At 41.8% G+C, this 19,514-nt stretch overlaps 2 protein-coding genes across 5 annotated transcripts; one reads left to right on the top strand and one right to left on the bottom strand.

The window, feature by feature from the left end:
* Positions 1-103: 103 nt before the first annotated feature.
* LOC133414435 (myosin heavy chain, fast skeletal muscle-like) lies at positions 104-11,598 on the top strand. Its single transcript, XM_061699784.1, is given in 42 exon segments — positions 104-115; positions 222-269; positions 404-629; positions 765-908; positions 1,016-1,030; positions 1,032-1,173; positions 1,263-1,290; positions 1,383-1,491; positions 1,722-1,814; positions 1,906-1,969; positions 2,059-2,157; positions 2,234-2,337; positions 2,444-2,582; positions 2,656-2,774; positions 2,857-3,006; positions 3,081-3,251; positions 3,340-3,646; positions 3,722-3,795; positions 3,927-4,014; positions 4,100-4,217; positions 4,309-4,432; positions 4,513-4,649; positions 4,740-4,995; positions 5,129-5,371; positions 5,482-5,658; positions 5,728-5,873; positions 6,817-6,907; positions 7,015-7,404; positions 7,503-7,629; positions 7,721-7,839; positions 7,928-8,124; positions 8,235-8,418; positions 8,496-8,661; positions 8,756-8,880; positions 9,012-9,320; positions 9,455-9,658; positions 9,793-9,918; positions 10,002-10,172; positions 10,941-11,045; positions 11,129-11,224; positions 11,302-11,433; positions 11,512-11,598. Coding segments are annotated over 40 exon segments (5,817 nt in total). The 5' UTR covers positions 104-115; positions 222-269; positions 404-422; the 3' UTR covers positions 11,533-11,598.
* A 294-nt stretch (positions 11,599-11,892) lies between these two features.
* On the bottom strand, positions 11,893-19,373 carry LOC133414931 (uncharacterized). 4 transcript variants are annotated; one of them, XM_061700667.1, is made up of 14 exons: positions 19,218-19,373; positions 18,419-18,556; positions 18,208-18,348; positions 17,975-18,134; positions 17,073-17,233; positions 16,798-16,959; positions 16,361-16,487; positions 15,437-15,603; positions 15,193-15,354; positions 14,438-14,579; positions 14,211-14,359; positions 13,617-13,790; positions 12,969-13,007; positions 11,893-12,878 (listed from the first exon to the last, which is right to left on the bottom strand). In XM_061700667.1, exons 2-14 carry the CDS (start codon positions 18,518-18,520, stop codon positions 12,432-12,434), a joined length of 2,133 nt encoding a protein of 710 aa, XP_061556651.1. In that variant the 5' UTR covers positions 18,521-18,556; positions 19,218-19,373; the 3' UTR covers positions 11,893-12,431. The 4 variants fall into 4 exon arrangements, with proteins under 4 accessions (XP_061556651.1, XP_061556650.1, XP_061556652.1 ...); XM_061700666.1 differs by having other exon boundaries at positions 14,211-14,579; positions 18,208-18,312; XM_061700668.1 differs by lacking the exon at positions 14,438-14,579 and having other exon boundaries at positions 14,211-14,378.
* Between the last annotated feature and the right edge of the window lie 141 nt (positions 19,374-19,514).

The raw sequence follows: 19,514 nt of genomic DNA on the forward strand, positions 1-19,514 counted from the left end.
ACGAACATGACAAGAAAACATGACCAAACTGAGCAGGTCACACCTACCAAGCAGCAGACCTCTATAAAAGACAGTACCCTGGACTCTGACAATAACTGATAGGCTTCCAACACAGGTCAGTGAATAAATGGCATGGATATGTATATTTTCTGTCATATTTTAAAAATAAATACACAAAGCTTGACTCATCTGTGATGTACCCATCTATTCCTTATTTATAGGATCATAAAAACAGATCTGATTTTCATCTTCTGTTGGGACCTTAAGAGGTAAATTACAATTTCATGTAATTTAAAACATTTGGTAAGTGATTCATTCAGGTGATGAGCACACTGATGACGACTTCGAATGAGACAGAAATGGGAAATGGAGTAGTAATCATATGAATTGTGCCTTTTTGCAGTCTCCATTAAAGTGCCACCATGAGCACCGATGCGGAGATGGAGGCGTATGGCCTCGCAGCCATTTACCTGCGAAAGACAGAGAAGGAAAGGCTTGAGGCTCAGACATCTCCCTTTGATGCCAAAACTGCCTACTTTGTGGTCGATGCTAGTGAGATGTACCTCAAGGGTAAACTCGTGAAAAGAGAAGGGGGCAAAGCCACTGTTGAAACCCTAGATGAAAAAAAGGTAAGCGTATCGAGGCTCCAAATTAAACCTACTTGACTACCTTTCACCACAAAATAACTAAATTATCATTGTGTTACATACAGTAGATCATTGTATTAACAAATTTACTCTCTACCCTATTTACTTGCCATTCAGTCAATCACTGTCAAAGAAGACGACATCCATCCAATGAACCCTCCCAAGTTCGATAAAATTGAGGACATGGCCATGATGACCCACCTCAACGAGCCTGCTGTGTTGTATAACCTCAAAGAACGTTTTTCATCATGGATGATCTACGTGAGTCAACACCAGAGTACTGCTTTTGTACTCTGTCAAGTTGGAATTGAAGTAATGGGCTTGTCACAGGCATGGGGCTTTATGAGAGTAATACAATCTCTTTCCAGACCTACTCCGGCCTCGTTCTGTGTTGTGGTGAACCCCTACAAGTGGCTTCCTGTGTACGATTCCAAGGTTGTTGTGGCCTACAGAGGCAAGAAGAGGATTGAGGCTCCACCCCACATCTTTTCTATCTCTGACAATGCCTATCAGTTCATGCTCACTGGTAAGACCACAATAGACTTGTGCAAAATAATTTTCTCTATTAGCTCTGGTTTCAATGTAATGTATTTATTTTCCCTTTCAATCACACAGATCGTGAGAACCAGTCTGTTCTGATCACGTGAGTTTTACACATCTTAACAAAAAACCTGACAATTTCATAAAGTACAAAACACAACATAAGTATTCAATACCATTCTTGTGTTCCCAAAGTGGAGAATCCGGTGCAGGAAAGACTGTCAACACCAAGCGTGTCATCCAGTACTTTGCAACAATTGCTGTTGCTGGAGGCAAAAAGATTGAGGGAAGTGGGAAGATCCAGGTAAAACTAGAATGGCAATCAGAAGAGCATTGACCCAATTCCAACTGTTGTTCACAGATATCCGCCTGCATATGACTGAATTTTGACATTTAAAATGTATGCATGATTAACAAAGAAATGTCCAGTGTTATCAAAAATACAAAAAAATCACAACAACAACAAAATACCGGTGGAGCTCAATTCGTAAGTCAACTAAAAAGCTTGTTGATAGCATACTTATACCCTTGTAGGGTTCCCTGGAAGATCAAATCATTGCAGCCAACCCTCTGCTGGAGGCCTACGGTAATGCCAAGACTGTGAGGAACGACAACTCCTCTCGTTTCGTAAGTTGTCAAATTATAAGGCTCAACCTTTTAACGCTCGCATATTGACTGTTAACAAGCCACACTGACGTGTTATTGGTAATACATTTAGGGTAAATTCATCAGAATCCACTTTAGCACGACTGGCAAGCTGGCCTCAGCTGATATTGAAACTTGTGAGTTTTCAGTTGACCACATGAATGACACAATAAACAAAATGTTGGCTCCATATGAATTTCTTTTTGTCTAACAAACAAATGGTCAGATCTACTGGAGAAGTCCCGTGTCACCTTCCAGTTGTCTGCAGAGAGGAGCTACCATATCTTCTATCAGCTGATGACCGGACACAAGCCCGAGCTGCTGGGTATGTCATGTTAAATAAAACAAAAACTTAATTAAAATAGCAACACTAATTTATGTTCCCACAACTTTTATTACAGAGGCTCTTCTGATCACCACCAACCCATATGACTACCATATGATCAGTCAGGGTGAGATTACTGTCAAGAGCATCAATGATATCGAGGAGTTCATTGCAACTGATGTGAGTCAGTGATGATGATGAGGAAAAAAGCTACTCATAGCTAACAGTAACCTCATTGCAAACAATATTTATGTGATAATTCTGTCATTTTTTTAAATAAATGCAGACTGCTGTTGACATCCTGGGTTTTACTGGTGAGGAAAAGATTAGCATCTACAAGCTGACTGGTGCTGTGGTGCATCATGGCAACATGAAATTCAAGCAGAAGCAACGTGAGGAGCAGGCCGAACCTGATGGCACTGAGGGTAAGCACACTAATGTTGTCATGTCGCCACACACAGTACAAAAGCTTCAGAAGATTTGTATTATTCTCATCAGAGGCTGATAAAATCGCTTACCTGATGGGTCTGAACTCAGCTGATATGTTGAAAGCGCTGTGCTACCCTAGAGTCAAAGTTGGGAATGAATTTGTTACCAAAGGTCAGACTGTCCCACAGGTAAATAACTTACTCAACATATCAATGTTGCTTTTTTTTTTTTTTTAATGTGACATTTAAGACTACACGAAACTGCTTCTAGGTCAACAATTCTGTCTCAGCTCTTTGCAAGTCCGTCTATGAGAAAATGTTCTTATGGATGGTCATCCGCATCAATGAGATGTTGGACACAAAGCAGCCAAGACAGTTCTTCATCGGGGTGTTGGATATCGCTGGATTTGAGATCTTTGATGTGAGTCACCTGACATACTTTAGGTAAAAAATCTGCACACGAAATCACTCACTTAAATCATCTGTGTACTGCAGTATAACAGTTTGGAGCAACTGTGCATCAACTTCACCAATGAGAAACTGCAACAATTCTTCAACCACCACATGTTTGTCCTGGAGCAAGAGGAATACAAGAAAGAGGGTATTGATTGGGACTTCATTGATTTCGGTATGGACTTGGCTGCTTGCATTGAGCTTATTGAGAAGGTGAGACAAATGTGCTTGCAGGTATCTAAGAAAATGTGTGTGAATCTCAGAGTTCCTACGAAATGATTGATATAATTTCCCCCAATAGCCAATGGGCATCTTCTCCATCCTTGAAGAGGAGTGCATGTTCCCCAAGGCTACAGACACATCTTTCAAGAACAAGCTATATGATCAGCACCTTGGAAAGACCAAGGCCTTTGAGAAGCCAAAGCCTACAAAGGGCAAGGCTGAGGCCCACTTCTCATTAGTTCACTATGCTGGTACTGTGGACTACAATATTACTGGCTGGTTGGACAAGAATAAGGACCCACTGAATGACTCAGTTGTCCAGCTCTACCAGAAGTCTTGTAACAAACTGCTGTGCATGTTGTACGCTACCCATGCTTCAGGTGACGGTATGAAGCTCATACTGTTACTATTGGAAATGTTGTTTTGGTATGTATACAAGTTATTAATCATTTGTAAAACAGAGACTGGTGGTGGTAAGAAAGGAGGTGGAAAGAAGAAGGGTGGTTCCTTCCAGACTGTCTCAGCTCTATTCAGGGTAATTGTTTTATATATATATATATATATATATATATATATATATATATATATATATATGAGAATAATTTACCTCATGAATTCATGTTTTGAAGTTGATGGTTGTTAGAATGACAATATTTCACCTCAAAGGAGAACTTGGGCAAGCTGATGACCAACTTGAGGAGCACTCATCCTCACTTTGTGCGTTGCCTGATTCCCAACGAATCAAAGACCCCAGGTTAGATGTTTTACGGATGAGCCATTTTCCTTAACCATAGCCAGTGAAAAGTAAGAGAGAATTGTCTAAAATCTTTTGCATTCAGGTCTTATGGAGAACTTCTTGGTCATCCACCAGCTGAGGTGTAATGGTGTGCTGGAGGGCATCAGAATCTGCAGAAAGGGCTTCCCCAGCAGAATCCTCTATGGTGATTTCAAGCAGAGGTAACTGCAAAAATCTACATGTTGTTTTCAGCAGACCTACAGTATAATGGCGCAACATAAAAACAACTAATTCTTTCTATTTCTCTTGCAGATACAAAGTATTAAATGCCAGTGTCATCCCTGAGGGTCAGTTCATTGACAACAAAAAGGCTGCAGAGAAACTCCTAGGCTCAATTGATGTGGATCACACTCAGTACAGATTCGGACACACTAAGGTGGGTCACCAGTACTACATGTTGTTTGGGCACTCTTGGGTGTAGATTGGCAAGTTACAACTATTATTGATACCACTCAGGTGTTCTTCAAAGCTGGTCTTCTGGGTACCCTGGAGGAGATGAGAGATGATAAACTGGCTGCATTGGTGACCTTGACTCAGGGTCTCTGCAGAGGATTCCTCATGAGGAAAGAGTTTGTAAAAATGATGGAGAGGAGGTAGAAATACTTTTAATTTTGGAAAAAAAAGACAAATGAGTTACACCAACACAGGAGTTAATGAATATTATTTCATGCTGTGCTACATAGAGATGCAATCTTCACCATCCAGTACAACATGCGCTCATTTATGAATGTGAAAAATTGGCCATGGATGCATCTGTACTTCAAGATCAAGCCTCTCCTGAAGAGTGCTGAGACTGAAAAAGAGCTCCAGCAGATGAAGGAGAATTATGGGAAGATGCAAGCTGACCTGGCTACTGCTCTGGCTAAAAAGAAAGAGCTGGAAGAGAAGATGGTTTCCCTGTTACAGGAGAAGAATGACCTGCAACTCCAAGTAGCATCTGTGAGTGATCACTGAGACATGTTTTCAGCTCAGTCAAACAGCTGTTATTTATCGCTCTCTTTTTTTGGACAGTTACATTTGTTTTAAATATTGTTTTTATTCCACAACAAACAATACTAATTTTTAACAACAGGAAAGTGAGAACCTTTCAGATGCAGAAGAAAGGTGTGAGGGGCTCATTAAGAGCAAGATCCAGCTTGAGGCCAAACTCAAAGAGACGACGGAGAGACTGGAAGATGAAGAAGAAATCAACGCTGAGCTTACGGCTAAGAAGCGGAAGCTGGAAGACGAATGCTCAGAGCTGAAGAAAGATATTGATGACTTGGAACTCACCTTGGCTAAAGTGGAGAAGGAGAAACATGCCACTGAAAATAAGGTAAACTTTGTTTGATTCTATTTTGATTCTCACTGAACAGAAACATTTTAAACGTATGTATTAGATTAGGAAATGTGTTCACAGACATTAAAGTAATCACAATATTTCAGGTGAAAAACCTGACAGAGGAGATGGCATCGCAAGATGAGTCTCTTGCCAAGTTAACAAAGGAGAAGAAAGCCCTCCAAGAGGCCCACCAGCAAACACTGGATGATCTTCAGGCAGAGGAAGACAAAGTCAACACTCTGACCAAGGCCAAAACAAAGCTGGAACAGCAAGTCGATGATGTAAGAAAACCGCCCTGTTTACATTAAAGATCATAACTAATTCACATCCAAAACATTGTCATGTCACAGCTTGAGGGCTCCCTGGAGCAAGAAAAGAAGCTCCGCATGGACCTTGAGAGAGCCAAGAGGAAGCTGGAAGGTGATCTGAAACTGGCCCAAGAATCCATCATGGATCTGGAGAATGATAAACAACAATCAGAGGAAAAAATTAAAAAGTAAGTGAAAAAATACATACACACTGTATATACCACTCCTGCTGTAAAGCAAAGCAAATGTATTTATATAGCGCATTTCATACACAAGGTAACTCAATGTGCTTTACATGATTACAAGCATTTAAAAACAAAGGAAAAAAAAGCTTATAAACATTTAAAACAAAGAGAAATAAAATTAATACAATTCTAAAAGCGTACAGTGCAAGAAATATCATTTAAAAGTAGAAATGCTCTAAAAAGCGTGGGGAAAAAAAGAAGAGTTTTTAACCTGGACTTAAAAACATTTACTCTTGGGGCTGACATCATTTCTGTTGGCAACTTATTCCATTTGTGTGCAGCATAATAGCTAAATGCTGCTTCACCATGTTTGCTTTGGACTCTGCGCTCCACTATTTGACCTGAGTCTGTCGATCTCAGAGCACTACTGGGTTTATATCCCATTAGCATTTCATTCATCTATTCAGGACCTAAACCGTTTAGTGACCAGTAGCAGAACTTTAAATTTATTCTAAAACTGACTAGAAGCCAGTGTAAAGACTTCAGAATCGGAGTAATATGCGCTGACCACTTTGTTCTGGTGAGAACCCGAGCTGCAGCATTCTGAATGAGCTGCAGCTGTTTAATGCTCTTTTTAGGGAGCCCAGTACAGCAATCCTAACAGCAATCCTCTTTTCTTTATTGCCAAAAACAATCATCTCAGTTTTGTTGTGGTTTAATTGAAGAACATTTTGGCTCATCCAGTTATTTATCTGTTTTAGACAGTGACACAACACTTCAATTGAACTGTAGTCATCTGGCAACACTGCTACATATAACTGTCTCATCTGCATAGCTATGATAGTCAAAATGAAAGTCCTGAAGAATTTGACCCAAGGGTAGTATATGCAGGCTGAAAAGGAAACAGAAATATACTTTGGCATGTATTTTTCCTTTTTACTCAAAGGAAAGACTTTGAGACCAGCCAGCTCCTCAGCAAGATTGAGGATGAACAGTCTCTCGGTGCTCAGCTCCAGAAGAAGATCAAGGAACTCCAGGTAAATTGATCATCTTATTAAACTTGACATACAAAGATCTCATTGTGTACTGTACTCTACTGTAATACACTACTTTGTCAATATTGTCATATTATCATCAAACCTAGGCTCGTATTGAGGAGCTGGAGGAGGAGATTGAGGCTGAGAGGGCCGCTCGGGCCAAGGTGGAGAAGCAGAGAGCTGACCTCTCCAGGGAACTAGAGGAGATCAGTGAGAGGCTCGAGGAAGCCGGTGGAGCAACTGCCGCTCAGATTGAGATGAACAAGAAGCGCGAGGCTGAGTTCCAGAAGCTGCGTCGTGATCTCGAAGAGTCCACCCTGCAGCATGAGGCTACAGCAGCCGCTCTCCGCAAGAAGCAGGCTGACAGCGTTGCAGAGCTGGGCGAGCAGATCGACAACCTCCAGCGTGTCAAGCAGAAGCTGGAGAAGGAAAAGAGCGAGTACAAGATGGAGATTGATGACCTCTCCAGCAACATGGAGGCTGTTGCTAAAGCAAAGGTTTGTTTCAGTCTTTGTGAAAACTCCATTTTAGATCTCATCAAATTTAAGATTACCTGATTATTGCAAGAAGATTTGAAATGAATTACTCTTTGCAGGGCAACTTGGAGAAAATGTGCAGAACTCTTGAAGACCAATTAAGTGAAATTAAGTCCAAAAATGATGAGAACGTTCGGCAGCTGAATGACTTGAGTGCACAAAAGGCAAGACTGCAAACAGAGAATGGTGAGTCATCCACACATTCTCAATTTGTGCATACTATATACTGTTTGTATTTGTATATATTCTTAAAATACACTACAAAACCATTGCTCAGGTGAGTTTGCTCGTCAGCTTGAGGAGAAGGAAGCCCTTATTTCCCAGCTAACCAGGGGTAAGCAGGCTTACACTCAGCAGATTGAAGAGCTGAAGAGACATATTGAAGAGGAAGTGAAGGTACAAGACCTGATATTTACAGCTATCCTTCCCAAGACCAGTATCCATTGTGTCTAGGCCAGTTTTACTTCTTGTTTTGAATGTGTAGGCCAAGAATGCCCTGGCCCATGCTGTTCAGTCTGCCCGCCACGACTGCGATCTACTCAGAGAGCAGTTTGAGGAGGAGCAGGAGGCTAAAGCTGAGCTGCAGAGAGGAATGTCCAAGGCCAACAGTGAGGTGGCACAGTGGAGATCCAAATATGAGACAGATGCTATCCAGCGCACTGAGGAGCTAGAGGATGCCAAGTAAGTATTTTAGATACCTCTCGACGCTATATTTATACTGTAAGTGTAGAGCAGTAGAGTAGTTAACTTTCTCCACATAAATGACAACAAAAGATTCTTACCCACGTCAGGAAGAAGCTTGCCCAGCGTCTCCAGGATGCCGAGGAGTCCATTGAAGCTGTGAACTCCAAGTGCGCCTCTTTGGAGAAGACCAAGCAGAGGCTGCAGGGTGAGGTGGAGGACCTCATGATTGATGTGGAGAGAGCTAATTCTCTGGCAGCCAACCTTGACAAGAAGCAGAGGAACTTCGATAAGGTAAACTAACAACTCAAATTTAAACGATCCAAGTGAAACACATTGCCTTATTGCTAAGCCAAAAAAAAAAATTCTAGGTCCTGGCAGAATGGAAGCAGAAGTTTGAGGAAGGTCAGGCAGAGTTGGAAGGATCCCAAAAGGAGGCTCGTTCTCTCAGCACTGAACTGTTCAAGATGAAGAACTCGTATGAGGAGGCTCTGGATCAGCTGGAAACCATGAAGAGGGAGAACAAGAACCTGCAGCGTGAGTCAATTTGCAGTCTACATTTTGACCAAATGATCAGTTCGTGTTTTGAAAAGTGATTCAAAAAATATGTGTTCTCATTTTTTACCTGTAGAGGAGATCTCAGATCTAACTGAACAGATTGGGGAGACCGGAAAAAGCATCCACGAGCTGGAAAAATCTAAAAAGGCAGTAGAAAGTGAAAAGGCTGAGATTCAGACCGCTCTCGAGGAGGCAGAGGTATCACATTATAGTAGCATTAAATCAAATCAATGTGGTACTCTGTGTGAAATTTACATTTGTGTTGCTGATATGACAAAACTGTCACCTTCTGTATTCAGTCTTACTGAGGTAACGTTTCTTGCACCAAGGGCACACTGGAGCACGAAGAGTCCAAGATTCTCCGTGTGCAGCTCGAGCTCAACCAGATCAAGGGTGAGGTTGACAGGAAGCTGGCCGAGAAGGACGAGGAGATGGAGCAGATCAAGAGGAACAGCCAGAGAGTGATTGACTCCATGCAGAGCACTCTTGATGCGGAGGTCAGAAGCAGGAATGATGCCCTGAGAATCAAGAAGAAGATGGAGGGAGACCTGAATGAGATGGAGATTCAGCTGAGCCATGCCAACAGACAGGCTGCTGAAGCCCAGAAACAACTGAGGAATGTCCAGGGACAACTCAAGGTGAGCTTCTCATCATTGCATCAGAAATGCTAATGAGAAATGCTTTGATCATGTATATTCTATTTTACTGAAATTTGTTTACTGAAATAATAATGTACATAAATAAAATTGACTTCATTCGACTTGACTGTCAGGATGCCCAACTGCACCTTGACGACGCTGTCAGAGGACAGGAAGACATGAAGGAGCAGGTAGCCATGGTGGAGCGCAGGAACGGCCTGATGCTGGCTGAAATCGAGGAGCTGAGAGCCGCTCTGGAACAGACGGAGAGAGGACGCAAAGTGGCCGAGCAGGAGCTGGTTGATGCTAGCGAGCGTGTCGGGCTGCTTCACTCACAGGTTTGGTTTTCTTTAGTTGACATAATGCGACAAACATGAACAAATATATTTATTCACGAACTTATCCCCTGCAATAAATGAGGGTTCACTGTACTGTAAATATGTCTAAAAAATAACTTCCCCTAAATATTCAGAACACCAGTCTGCTGAACACCAAGAAGAAGCTGGAGTCTGACCTTGTCCAAATCCAGAGTGAAGTTGATGATGCCGTTCAGGAATCAAGAAATGCTGAGGAGAAGGCCAAAAAGGCTATCACTGATGTGAGTCTACTCCCAAACCCAGAGACGTTACAAGGCTTCAGAATAGAGTGTGAATGACTGTCATTAACATTTAATCACTTCAGGCTGCCATGATGGCTGAGGAGCTAAAGAAGGAGCAGGACACCAGTGCTCACCTGGAGAGGATGAAGAAGAACCTGGAGATCACTGTGAAGGACCTGCAGCACCGTCTGGATGAGGCTGAAAACCTCGCCATGAAGGGTGGCAAGAAGCAACTTCAGAAACTGGAGGCTCGGGTATGACCTGTATCCTGCATGCATCCTGCTCTTGGGTCTAGGGTACGAACTGCACGTCCATGAGCTACACAAGAGTATTAATCTGTTTTTACTGTTTAATCAAGTCGGGTTCATTCGTATTCCCCTTAATCACTAAAGAGTCACAAAACACTTTGTGGGCCCACAGTTCACGGGAGGGGAAGAGCGAAGAAGCAGCAATAAAAACAGGTTGAAATCCCAATGTCAGGGGGTTAAGCAGGGTGAGAGACTAGTTGCATACTAGGTGTGGTTTAACCAAATACGAGGGTAGAAAAAAGCCTCAAGTTGAGATCTAAACATTTTCAGATGTAGCTACTCTAATTTCCACAGGTAGGGTATTTCAGAGTACTGTAGCCCGAATAGAGAATGCTCTAGAACCTGCTGACTACTTTTTAGCTGTCACAGTCAACAGAAAGACCAGCATATTGTGAGCATAAGGCTTGGTATAGAATATAAGGTACCAATAGGTCAGCAAGCTTGGAAGGCACTAAGCCATGTAATATTTTATGAGTAGGTAACAAAACCTTGAAATCACATCTCAGGTGGACCAGGAGCCAGTGCAAGTTGGCCAGTATAAAATCATCAAACTTGCTAATCTTCTTGCAGCAAGCATTTTTTAATAACTGCAGACTTTTAATACAAGTTATAGGAAGCCCAGAAGGCAACATATGTTACTGTAGTCAGCGGCTATGCAACCTATCCTCTTATTTCTCTGAAGGTTAAAAAATCTAATTTGTGTTCATTTTTCAGGTCCGTGAGCTTGAAACTGAAGTCGAGGCCGAGCAGAGACGTGGAACTGATGCGGTTAAAGGTGTCCGCAAATATGAGAGGAGAGTGAAGGAGTTGACCTACCAGGTATGTTCCATTTCACTACAAACACTCACAGCTCTCCTTTTTGAAATCAGCGCGGAGACAAATTCACACTTTTACCAATGCAGACTGAAGAGGACAAGAAGAATGGAACCAGGCTTCAGGATCTGGTGGATAAACTGCAGCTCAAAGTCAAGGCTTACAAAAGACAATCTGAGGAGGCTGTAAGTCCAAGACATAGTCATCTGACATATATGACATTGATTCACCAAATGTAAACAACTTTCATTTTCTTTCACAGGAGGAGCAAGCCAACACTCACATGTCCAGGCTCAGGAAGGTCCAACATGAGCTGGAGGAGGCTCAGGAGCGTGCTGACATTGCAGAGTCCCAGGTCAACAAGCTGAGGGCCAAGAGCCGTGATACTGGAAAGGTAACGCGTTGATTTCGAGCATCAGACACGTACAGTCTCTCAAGGAGGATTTATAATCTTCACCCTCTTCTTTTTCAGGGAAGTGACTCTACCGAATAAGGTTCAACGGAATCGTTGGAGGGATCCATACAATATGGAGCCTGTTATCTGTAAATTCAATTAAACGAATAAATGTAAAAAAAAAAAAATATTTGGTCGTTTACTAAATCAAAAGTGTGTCATACCACAATGTTTAAAAATGCTCATGCTGAGGAATCGCCACACAAGTTAAAATGCATTTTCTGTGTAACTAAATACATTACAAATACAGTCAATAGATCAAATTTTGTTCCCCCCAGAACACAAACTTACGAAAATATAATGTATTGCCTAAACATCAATTAACATGAATTAATAATAGACATTCATTTAATACAGCAAAAAATAAATTGCGATTGTCCACAAGTGTACATTTCTAGTAGTTTATTTATAGTTGACTGTCAACCGTATGGTAGGTTAATACAAAAAAAACAACTTTTGCATCAATTGATGATGCAGAGGAGTGGAAAGTGCGGTATTTTTTTTCCAGTTAAAAGTATATTGTTAGTACTAAATGACGAGAAAAGAAGTGATTGTAATTAGGATGAGTTGATGTAAGTAGAATACAGTGGGCAGCACATCGAAGGAGTGGTTATCACATCTGCCTCACAGCTGAGAGGTTCTGGGTTCGAATCTCAGGCGCTCCTGTGTGGAGCTTGCATGCCCCTATGGCTTTATCACACATTCAAAAAAAACAAACAAAAGAAATACACGTTAGGTTCGTTAAAAACGAAATTGTCCACAGGTGTTTGTCTCTACGTGCCCTGCGACTATCTGGCGACCAGTGCAGGATGTACGAGGCCCAAGGTCAGCAGGGATAGGCTCCTGCTCACCCAACGAAGAGCTATAGAAAATGGATGGATAAAACACAAAGTAATTACTATGATCCAACAAATTATTTTCCTCAGATTACATACCGCCTAGTGTTTATTACCACCATCCTTCCTATCTTTCGTCGCACCCCTTTTTCCATTTCCCCTCCCTTTAACTGGGTCCCCTTTTTGTTTCTGCCCCCCTTGAGTCACTCCCATTTGCAGGTGCGCAGTGTGAACCTTCTCGATCAGAGAAAAGCAGTCTTCCTGCGGGTTGATGGGGCTGGGCGCAGACGCCCCCTGTTCTGGAGGGCCAAAATTAACCGGATGCGCCTTCCTGGCCGCTTTGGGCTGGGGCGACGACGGCCTGGAGCGGGGTTTCCTGGGGCTGGCGCAGCTCGGAGACTTGCAGTCCTCCTTGAGGATGAGGTTCAGGTTCAAGGTTACGGGTCTCCCGGGCCTTGAGCTCAGAGGGATCATGAGATTTTCTCCCGGAGCGCCAAGAGTGAGGAAGACCTCCGGGAACGTGCAGGGCTGGTTGAAATTCTTATGTCCCTTTAGCAGGTGATGAAAGAAAAGAAAAAACAATGAAGGTGGTGATTAAAGTGACTTAAAAATATATATTTCATATCAAGACGCGCTTACCATCTGTGGTGTGAAGCTCATTGACACCTTTACAGTCACCTGAAAAGAGACAATATATTGTCACTGTCTACACTAATGAAATCCAATACAAAAAAATGTCCAGTCATGCAGACACAGACTAAGAAGAATAGTAGTTCTTATTCTACTACTACTGTAAGTGACACAGTATGATGCTGTTATGTTAGTCATTTTTCATAGAGGAAAAGGATATATGCCTGTAACTATTGGTATATTGACTGGCTACATGTGTTGGGTTTGCGTTCAAATATACATTGCTTGAAGGGGTCTAAAACTGCGACTATCGATGTTAAGTGTCAGCATGTCAATAGCGTTTTCCATTGTTAGGTAGCATTAAGCTAAGTGGACTTTCCTGAGGCAAAGCTTTGTGGTTGTTCGAAATGCACAACATGAACCGTAATTGTCTTTGTTTTATGCTTAATTTGACACTTGACAATAAACTTCAACCGGGAGTGGCATTAAACAGCTTGAAGCCTATTTTTTTGGGGGATGAATTGTTCACCATTTGCCCAACTGCTGCTTCGTGTGAAGTGAGTTCACTGCTATCATACAGCGCTTGTAGTCATATCTCAAGGCGCCACCCAAAGTTTTTGTGAGTGGTCTATGTTGATGACAATGATTGTGGCTTACCTGAGCTGCGGAATCAAGGGACCTCTGGTGTTCTCTCTCGCAGTTGAAGGATGCAGATTTTGGCAGGCTGCAGCCCGATGGTGCCGTCGCCATTTGGGCCTGAGAAGCAGGTGCTTTAAGTCTTTGTCTTCCAGATGGTGTGCGTTCAGCCACACTGACTTGTGGTGCACTCATCTGGCAGAAGAGGAGAACCATGGATGCTTATAAGTACAATTAATTAGGTACTTGTCTAGCATAGATAAGTAAGACAAATTAAATACCAACATGTATAGAAGACATGAAAAGCATGTACTGTAGCTCCAAATTTGGTCTTTTCTATCAAAAAAAGTTAGTTTACAATGTGTAGAAAGACAAGCATTTTCAGGAGATGCATTATTTTCCACTGGACAGGGATGATTATGCTGTGCATTACATGCCAACACATTAATGCAGAGATTCTCAAAGTGTGTTACGGTTTGCGTTCTTATAATTTTAAATTACGAGCATGGTCATGAAACAAATTGAACTCGTCTCAAGGCACCACAGTATTTGTAAAATACATAGCCTTTTTACATGAATTTGAACTACTTTTTTTTACATTGATTTAATACATACCGGAATTGCAGCTTTTGGATGACTCCCGTTGCGTTTTCCCTCCGTCGTCCTGCTGATCCCCGGTAAGGATGGCAGAGCGACCCTCTGGTCGTCCAGCCTGCGGCCCTGAGTGCAGGCCACCATGCGGAAGAGCTCGTCCGCTTCCGGACCTGCACCAAAGACTCCCATCTTAGAGAAAGACCACATACACGATGACCCCCGTGTGGCCGTGTGGTTTGTTTTGCTACCCGCGGGAGCTTCATTTGGGCTGCGCGTGGGGGTCGTGGGCGTGCTTCTGCTTTGCTGCAAAGTGCAGCGCTGCGCCTCCATGCGTCCTCTCTGAGTGTGAGTCATCATTTTTAGGAATTGCTGCTGCTCAGCTGGAGAGATCTTGGACAAAAAGCCGAACAACAAGGTGGAAATTGCTACACCGCCATGCTGCAATAAATTCCATGCATCCGTCCATTTTCTATACTGCTTGTCGTCGTTAGGGCTGCGGCCGGTGAGCTTGAGCCGATCCCAGCTGTAAACACTGGGCTGGTCGCCAGCAAATCGCAGAGCACATACAGCGGTGCCCTGATTCACGAGTTGAATTCATTCTGTGACCACGCTCGCAACTCAAAGCGCTCTAATCATCTTTCCCCATTGAAATGAATGGAAATTCCATTCCTGTGGGCACCTTAGCCACCAGGGGCAGTACAACACAGACATACATAATGCACGAGGAAGAGTTTGACAACTAAGTGACTCAGTAAACTGCAGTAATATTTGTTGGTTTTTGCAGAGGATAAAGAATATATGCGAGTATTATTGTACTGTCTGTCTAGATATGTTGCTGCACTTTTGTGCTCAAATATCCGTTGCGTAAAGGGTTATAACTGCTGCAACATCGATGCTAGTTTCATTATCCCATATATGGCATTTTGGATTATGTGTCATGATTAAAATAGCGGTCTCTCTCTCTCTCTCTCTCTCTCTCTCTCTCTCTCTCTCTGAGCCTCACCTGCTGTTGAGAGTTACTTCTGTCTCGGTTTAGGGAGCCGGACCTCCTTGGAGTTTTTTCAGATGACTCTGAAGCGGGCGAGACTTTGCGCCGGGGGGCCGGGGTGCCCAAATTCTGGAGGACATGAGGCGCAGCGCATCTCTGATCATCAAACCTGGAGCCCTGTTGTTGGAAAACTGCATTGATGGATATTGAAAAGCGTTTTAAGGTCACCTGCTTTAGTTTAGCCGAGGTGTCAACCAACCTGGACTTTGGAGATCATGTAACACAGATAGCTTGCGTCTGCATTGGAAGGTTGGGATGCGCCTCCATTTTGGATCCCCGGCAAAGATGGAAGCGACACTCGCTGGTCATCGAGACGTTTGCCTTGTGAGTTGGCCAGCATGTTGAAGAACTTGTCAGAATCTGGGCCTGCCCCGTACACAACGAGACATATTAGATGTTATGACTATCAATAAATGGCCTTGAATTTCCTCGGAAGTTGCATGTGAGCACTTAAGATTCTCTCTGAGCCAAAATGCCCAAAAGTCACACTAAATGTCAGCGGTTGAACTTCAGTTCAGGAAGCAAGTATTTTTTCCAAGTATGTTTTAAAATTGTTTTTGTAATGCCACCACCAAAGGCTACCGGAAAGGGAAACAAAGGAAAATGGAAAAGGCAAATTGACGAATGACAGATTGACGGGTACAGTTGGAGAGATGGACAGGTAGCTAGAGATAGGGAAATGGAGAGATCAATAGAGAGATAGTGAGTGATTGTTATATTGCTAGCGCGGTAGCGATAGATAGCAATAGAGATATAGAGAGAAAGAGATAGCGACACTGCCAGAGAGAGACAGCATTATTTTGATAGAGAGAGAGAGAAATAGAGAACTTGGGAGAGAAATAGATCGAGATATCACAGCGTACATGAAGAGAGATAGAGATGGCTAGAGATAAAGATGGATATAGGTAGATATAGCGAGAGAGCGAGGTGGAGAGTAGTGATACGAACGAATCAGGGCTCGATCCGGTTGATTCGTGAGTGTGGCAAAAACAAAATATCCCAGTTTAACAGAATAACAAAGTACGACAAGACGCTGGACTGTCCCTGCGATTAAAGGTGTTGGCTCTCTCGGCATTCCCACAATTAAAGACATTGAAATAAAAGAGATGAGAGAGCCTCTAACCTGCGGGCTCGTGTTGGGGAGTAGCCCGGGGGCTAACGTTTAGGACACATCGCTGCTCTTCCATGCGCCCTCGCTGCGCGTGAGACATAAAGGTGAGCAATTGCTTCTGCTCAGTTGGACTCAACGCCTGCACGGTAGAGAATGTGTGGTGGGAACTTAGTAACCAAATACTTTGTTCCAGTTCGTAAGTAGATTTTCTTTTCAGTATCTGTACTTTTAAGTCTGATGACTTTCTACTTTTACTCCTTACATTTGAAAACACACTCTTTACTTTCTACTCCTCACTTTGTCAAAATACGCTTGTTACTTTTTTAACAATACTAAAACAACAGTATGTGTAAATCCACTGAAGTACAGCGTGAGTACTTTTGCCACCGCTGATGATTTTGTGTTATTAAACGCATACTATCAATTCACAATTTTGCTCGTTATGCTACCTTTTTTGGGGATGTCTTAGCTTGGCTCTTGGGGCTTTCTATGTCTGAACCGGGGCTGAAGGAGGCCGAGCGTGGAATGCCGGAACCGTCGTCATCCTGCCGTGCCGGCTCCGCACGCTGGATTTGAGGTAAGGAGCACCTTTGGTCTTCCATTCTGCTCCCCTGAACATGGATCATGCTATTATTTCATATTTAATACTTCGAGCTTATAGTTATAAAGAAAATACCGCCTTCTGGATTTTGGGTTTCTATCCACTGATATATGATCAAATAACCTGGACTTTGGAGACCATGTAGCACAAGTAGTTGGAATCTACGCCCATCGATGGCTCCGGCTCCTTTTTGTCTAATCCGGGTAACGACGGCAGAGACACTCGTTGGTCGTCCAGCCGTCGGCTCTGAGTGTTGGCCAACAAGTCGAAGAATGCGTCAGAATCTGGGGAAAGTGGGGGGGACACGTCATCTGTCGGAAAGCAAACTAAACAATGCTGCGAGGGTAGCGTTGATGTAAAATGTTTGCAATATTATTCTCAAAAATTCTAAATGAATATTAATTACAATTGTCAGGAAAAATAATGATTACAAATTTTAAAATATATATATTAAAAAAATATATAGACTGGATAAAAAAAAATTAAATATACAGTAAAATGTTTGCAATATTATTCTCAAAAATTTAACAACATTCAAAATGAATATGAATTACAATTAAATGGAATAATAATAATGATTAAATATATATATATATATATATATATATATATATAATATATATTTAAAGAATATAGACTGGATAAAAAAATAAAGAATATACAGTATACTACATATGATATATGAACATCACAAAATAGGAATTCAAATCACAGTTAAAATAGATAGATTTAAAAAGAAAAGCACATAAAATTGTTCAAATATATAAATTGATCATACAAAGTTATTACATAAAAGAACAAATTTAAATAATTATTAATGCATTATTAATGGATTAAATAAGTATGAATATGTAATTTTTGGATAATTGAAAATGAATAATAATCATATGTAAATATTTATTTAACCAGGAATAATACATACACTAGATACAATTATATATAATGAATATTAAATAGATAATAAATAAATGAATAAATGATAAAACAATAAAACACTTTCTAGGATAGTAAATATAGCCATTCACCTTTGTTGGATGTATCAGTAAGGGGCTTCCTGTCAGAGAGTCTCGGGGTGCAGGGGGCACTCTGGCAGGGATCCAAGGAGCAGCACTGGTCCTCCATGCGCCCACGCTGGCCGCGATGGACGAGATTCATCAACTTCTGATGTTCCTCGCCCGAGTGCGCCTGTCGGGGGCCAAAACATTGCAATTAATACTCGTAATGAGACCTGGTCAAACATGCCAGGTAGCCCGGTGACCTTGATGGAATTGACGTGGGCTCGCTCAATGGGGATCTGCAGCTGGTTGCCCGGCAACAAGAGCAGCCTTCTGTTCATATCCGGAGTGCTCTGGGTCACTGAAATCTGAGGGGCCGAGCCGTGATGTTGAAAACCTCTCATCTCCAGAGAATAACAAAAAAAAGCTTTAGAGAAATGCTGACATCACACAAAAACGGATGTTTTCAAGTACCTGATACTTTGCTGCAGCCATTAACACCTGCTGCTCAGCAAAGGGTGGCCGTTGTGTGTAAGTGGAGGTATCTTCCGTTCGCCCTCGCTGTGATGAACTCATGATGTCCAGTGTCTACTCCCATCTTCCTATGGAATTCTGAAGAAAAAACAAAAAAAACATCGCACATCGTATCTTCTCCTTGTGCATTTCTACAGTAGAACCACATCAATTACATTAAAAAAGTAGTATTATCAAATATTTTGTACGTTTTTTTTAAATTTGTTTTAGAAGATAGTGCGGGTGTACCTAATAAAGTGGCCTGTGGGTATCTTGCAAATATCCACCTATGACCTTACAACTCAATAAATTAGAATAGCAATGAAACCCCCAATTAAAATGTTATACAAGAAACAATCCCAATGAATTTTAATATAGAAATTAAGTAGGAATTGTTCTTCTTTAAAGTATTTTCCAATGTGTTACATAAATCTGTGAGTTTATAGAATTGAACTACTAAATTAAATGAACTTTTCTACCATATTCTAATATATTAAAATACACCTGCATATGTTAATAAGGGACAAAAATAAATCTATTGTAAAATCAATACCTCTGATAGTGTCAATAAAAAACAAGCATAATTAATAAAACTAACCAGGTTCAACTGAATCCCCTTGGATTGTGCAGGCGTAACTCATAAAGTGTTATTTGGGTCTCTATGCCTAAAAAATAAGCTTCTACTGCAAATATTAGACTGTATTAAACTATTATGGCATTATTATTTCTAAGAATGATTAAGAACGAAAGTTTTGCTCACCATCGCAGCAAAACTACATCAAAAGTTTGTCGATGACGAATGGAATCCGTATTCAACGGTCGTATACGCCGACATCCGTGGCACCGTCCAAGTGATCGTAGGAAATGCTTTTAAATAGAGTTAAGTGCCGAGTATTAACCCCTCACCATGAGGACAACGTCCTGTGGCCTGTTCTTAATATTGTCATCTGTAATCCTAGATGAAAACATAATCCTCGGCACGGAGAGATGATGTCTTTCCCACCCCCCTCGTTGGTCGGTAGGTGTACGCTTCCCCCTCATTTGCAATTAAGAAGTC

The sequence above is a fragment of the Phycodurus eques genome, chromosome 16, assembly GCF_024500275.1.
Source record: "Phycodurus eques isolate BA_2022a chromosome 16, UOR_Pequ_1.1, whole genome shotgun sequence".
Taxonomy (NCBI): domain Eukaryota; kingdom Metazoa; phylum Chordata; class Actinopteri; order Syngnathiformes; family Syngnathidae; genus Phycodurus; species Phycodurus eques.

Bases quoted from the DNA above. Each gene is read 5' to 3' on its own strand.
- LOC133414931 (XM_061700665.1), bottom strand. From the start codon at position 18,520: ATGAGTTCATCACAGCGAGGGCGAACGGAAGATACCTCCACTTACACA. The intron at 18,349-18,418 runs GTACTTGAAAAC...TATTCTCTGGAG, and splicing joins TGGCTGCAGCAAAGTATCAG to ATGAGAGGTTTTCAACATCA. The intron at 15,355-15,436 runs GTTGGTTGACAC...TTCCAACAACAG, and splicing joins ACATGATCTCCAAAGTCCAG to GGCTCCAGGTTTGATGATCA.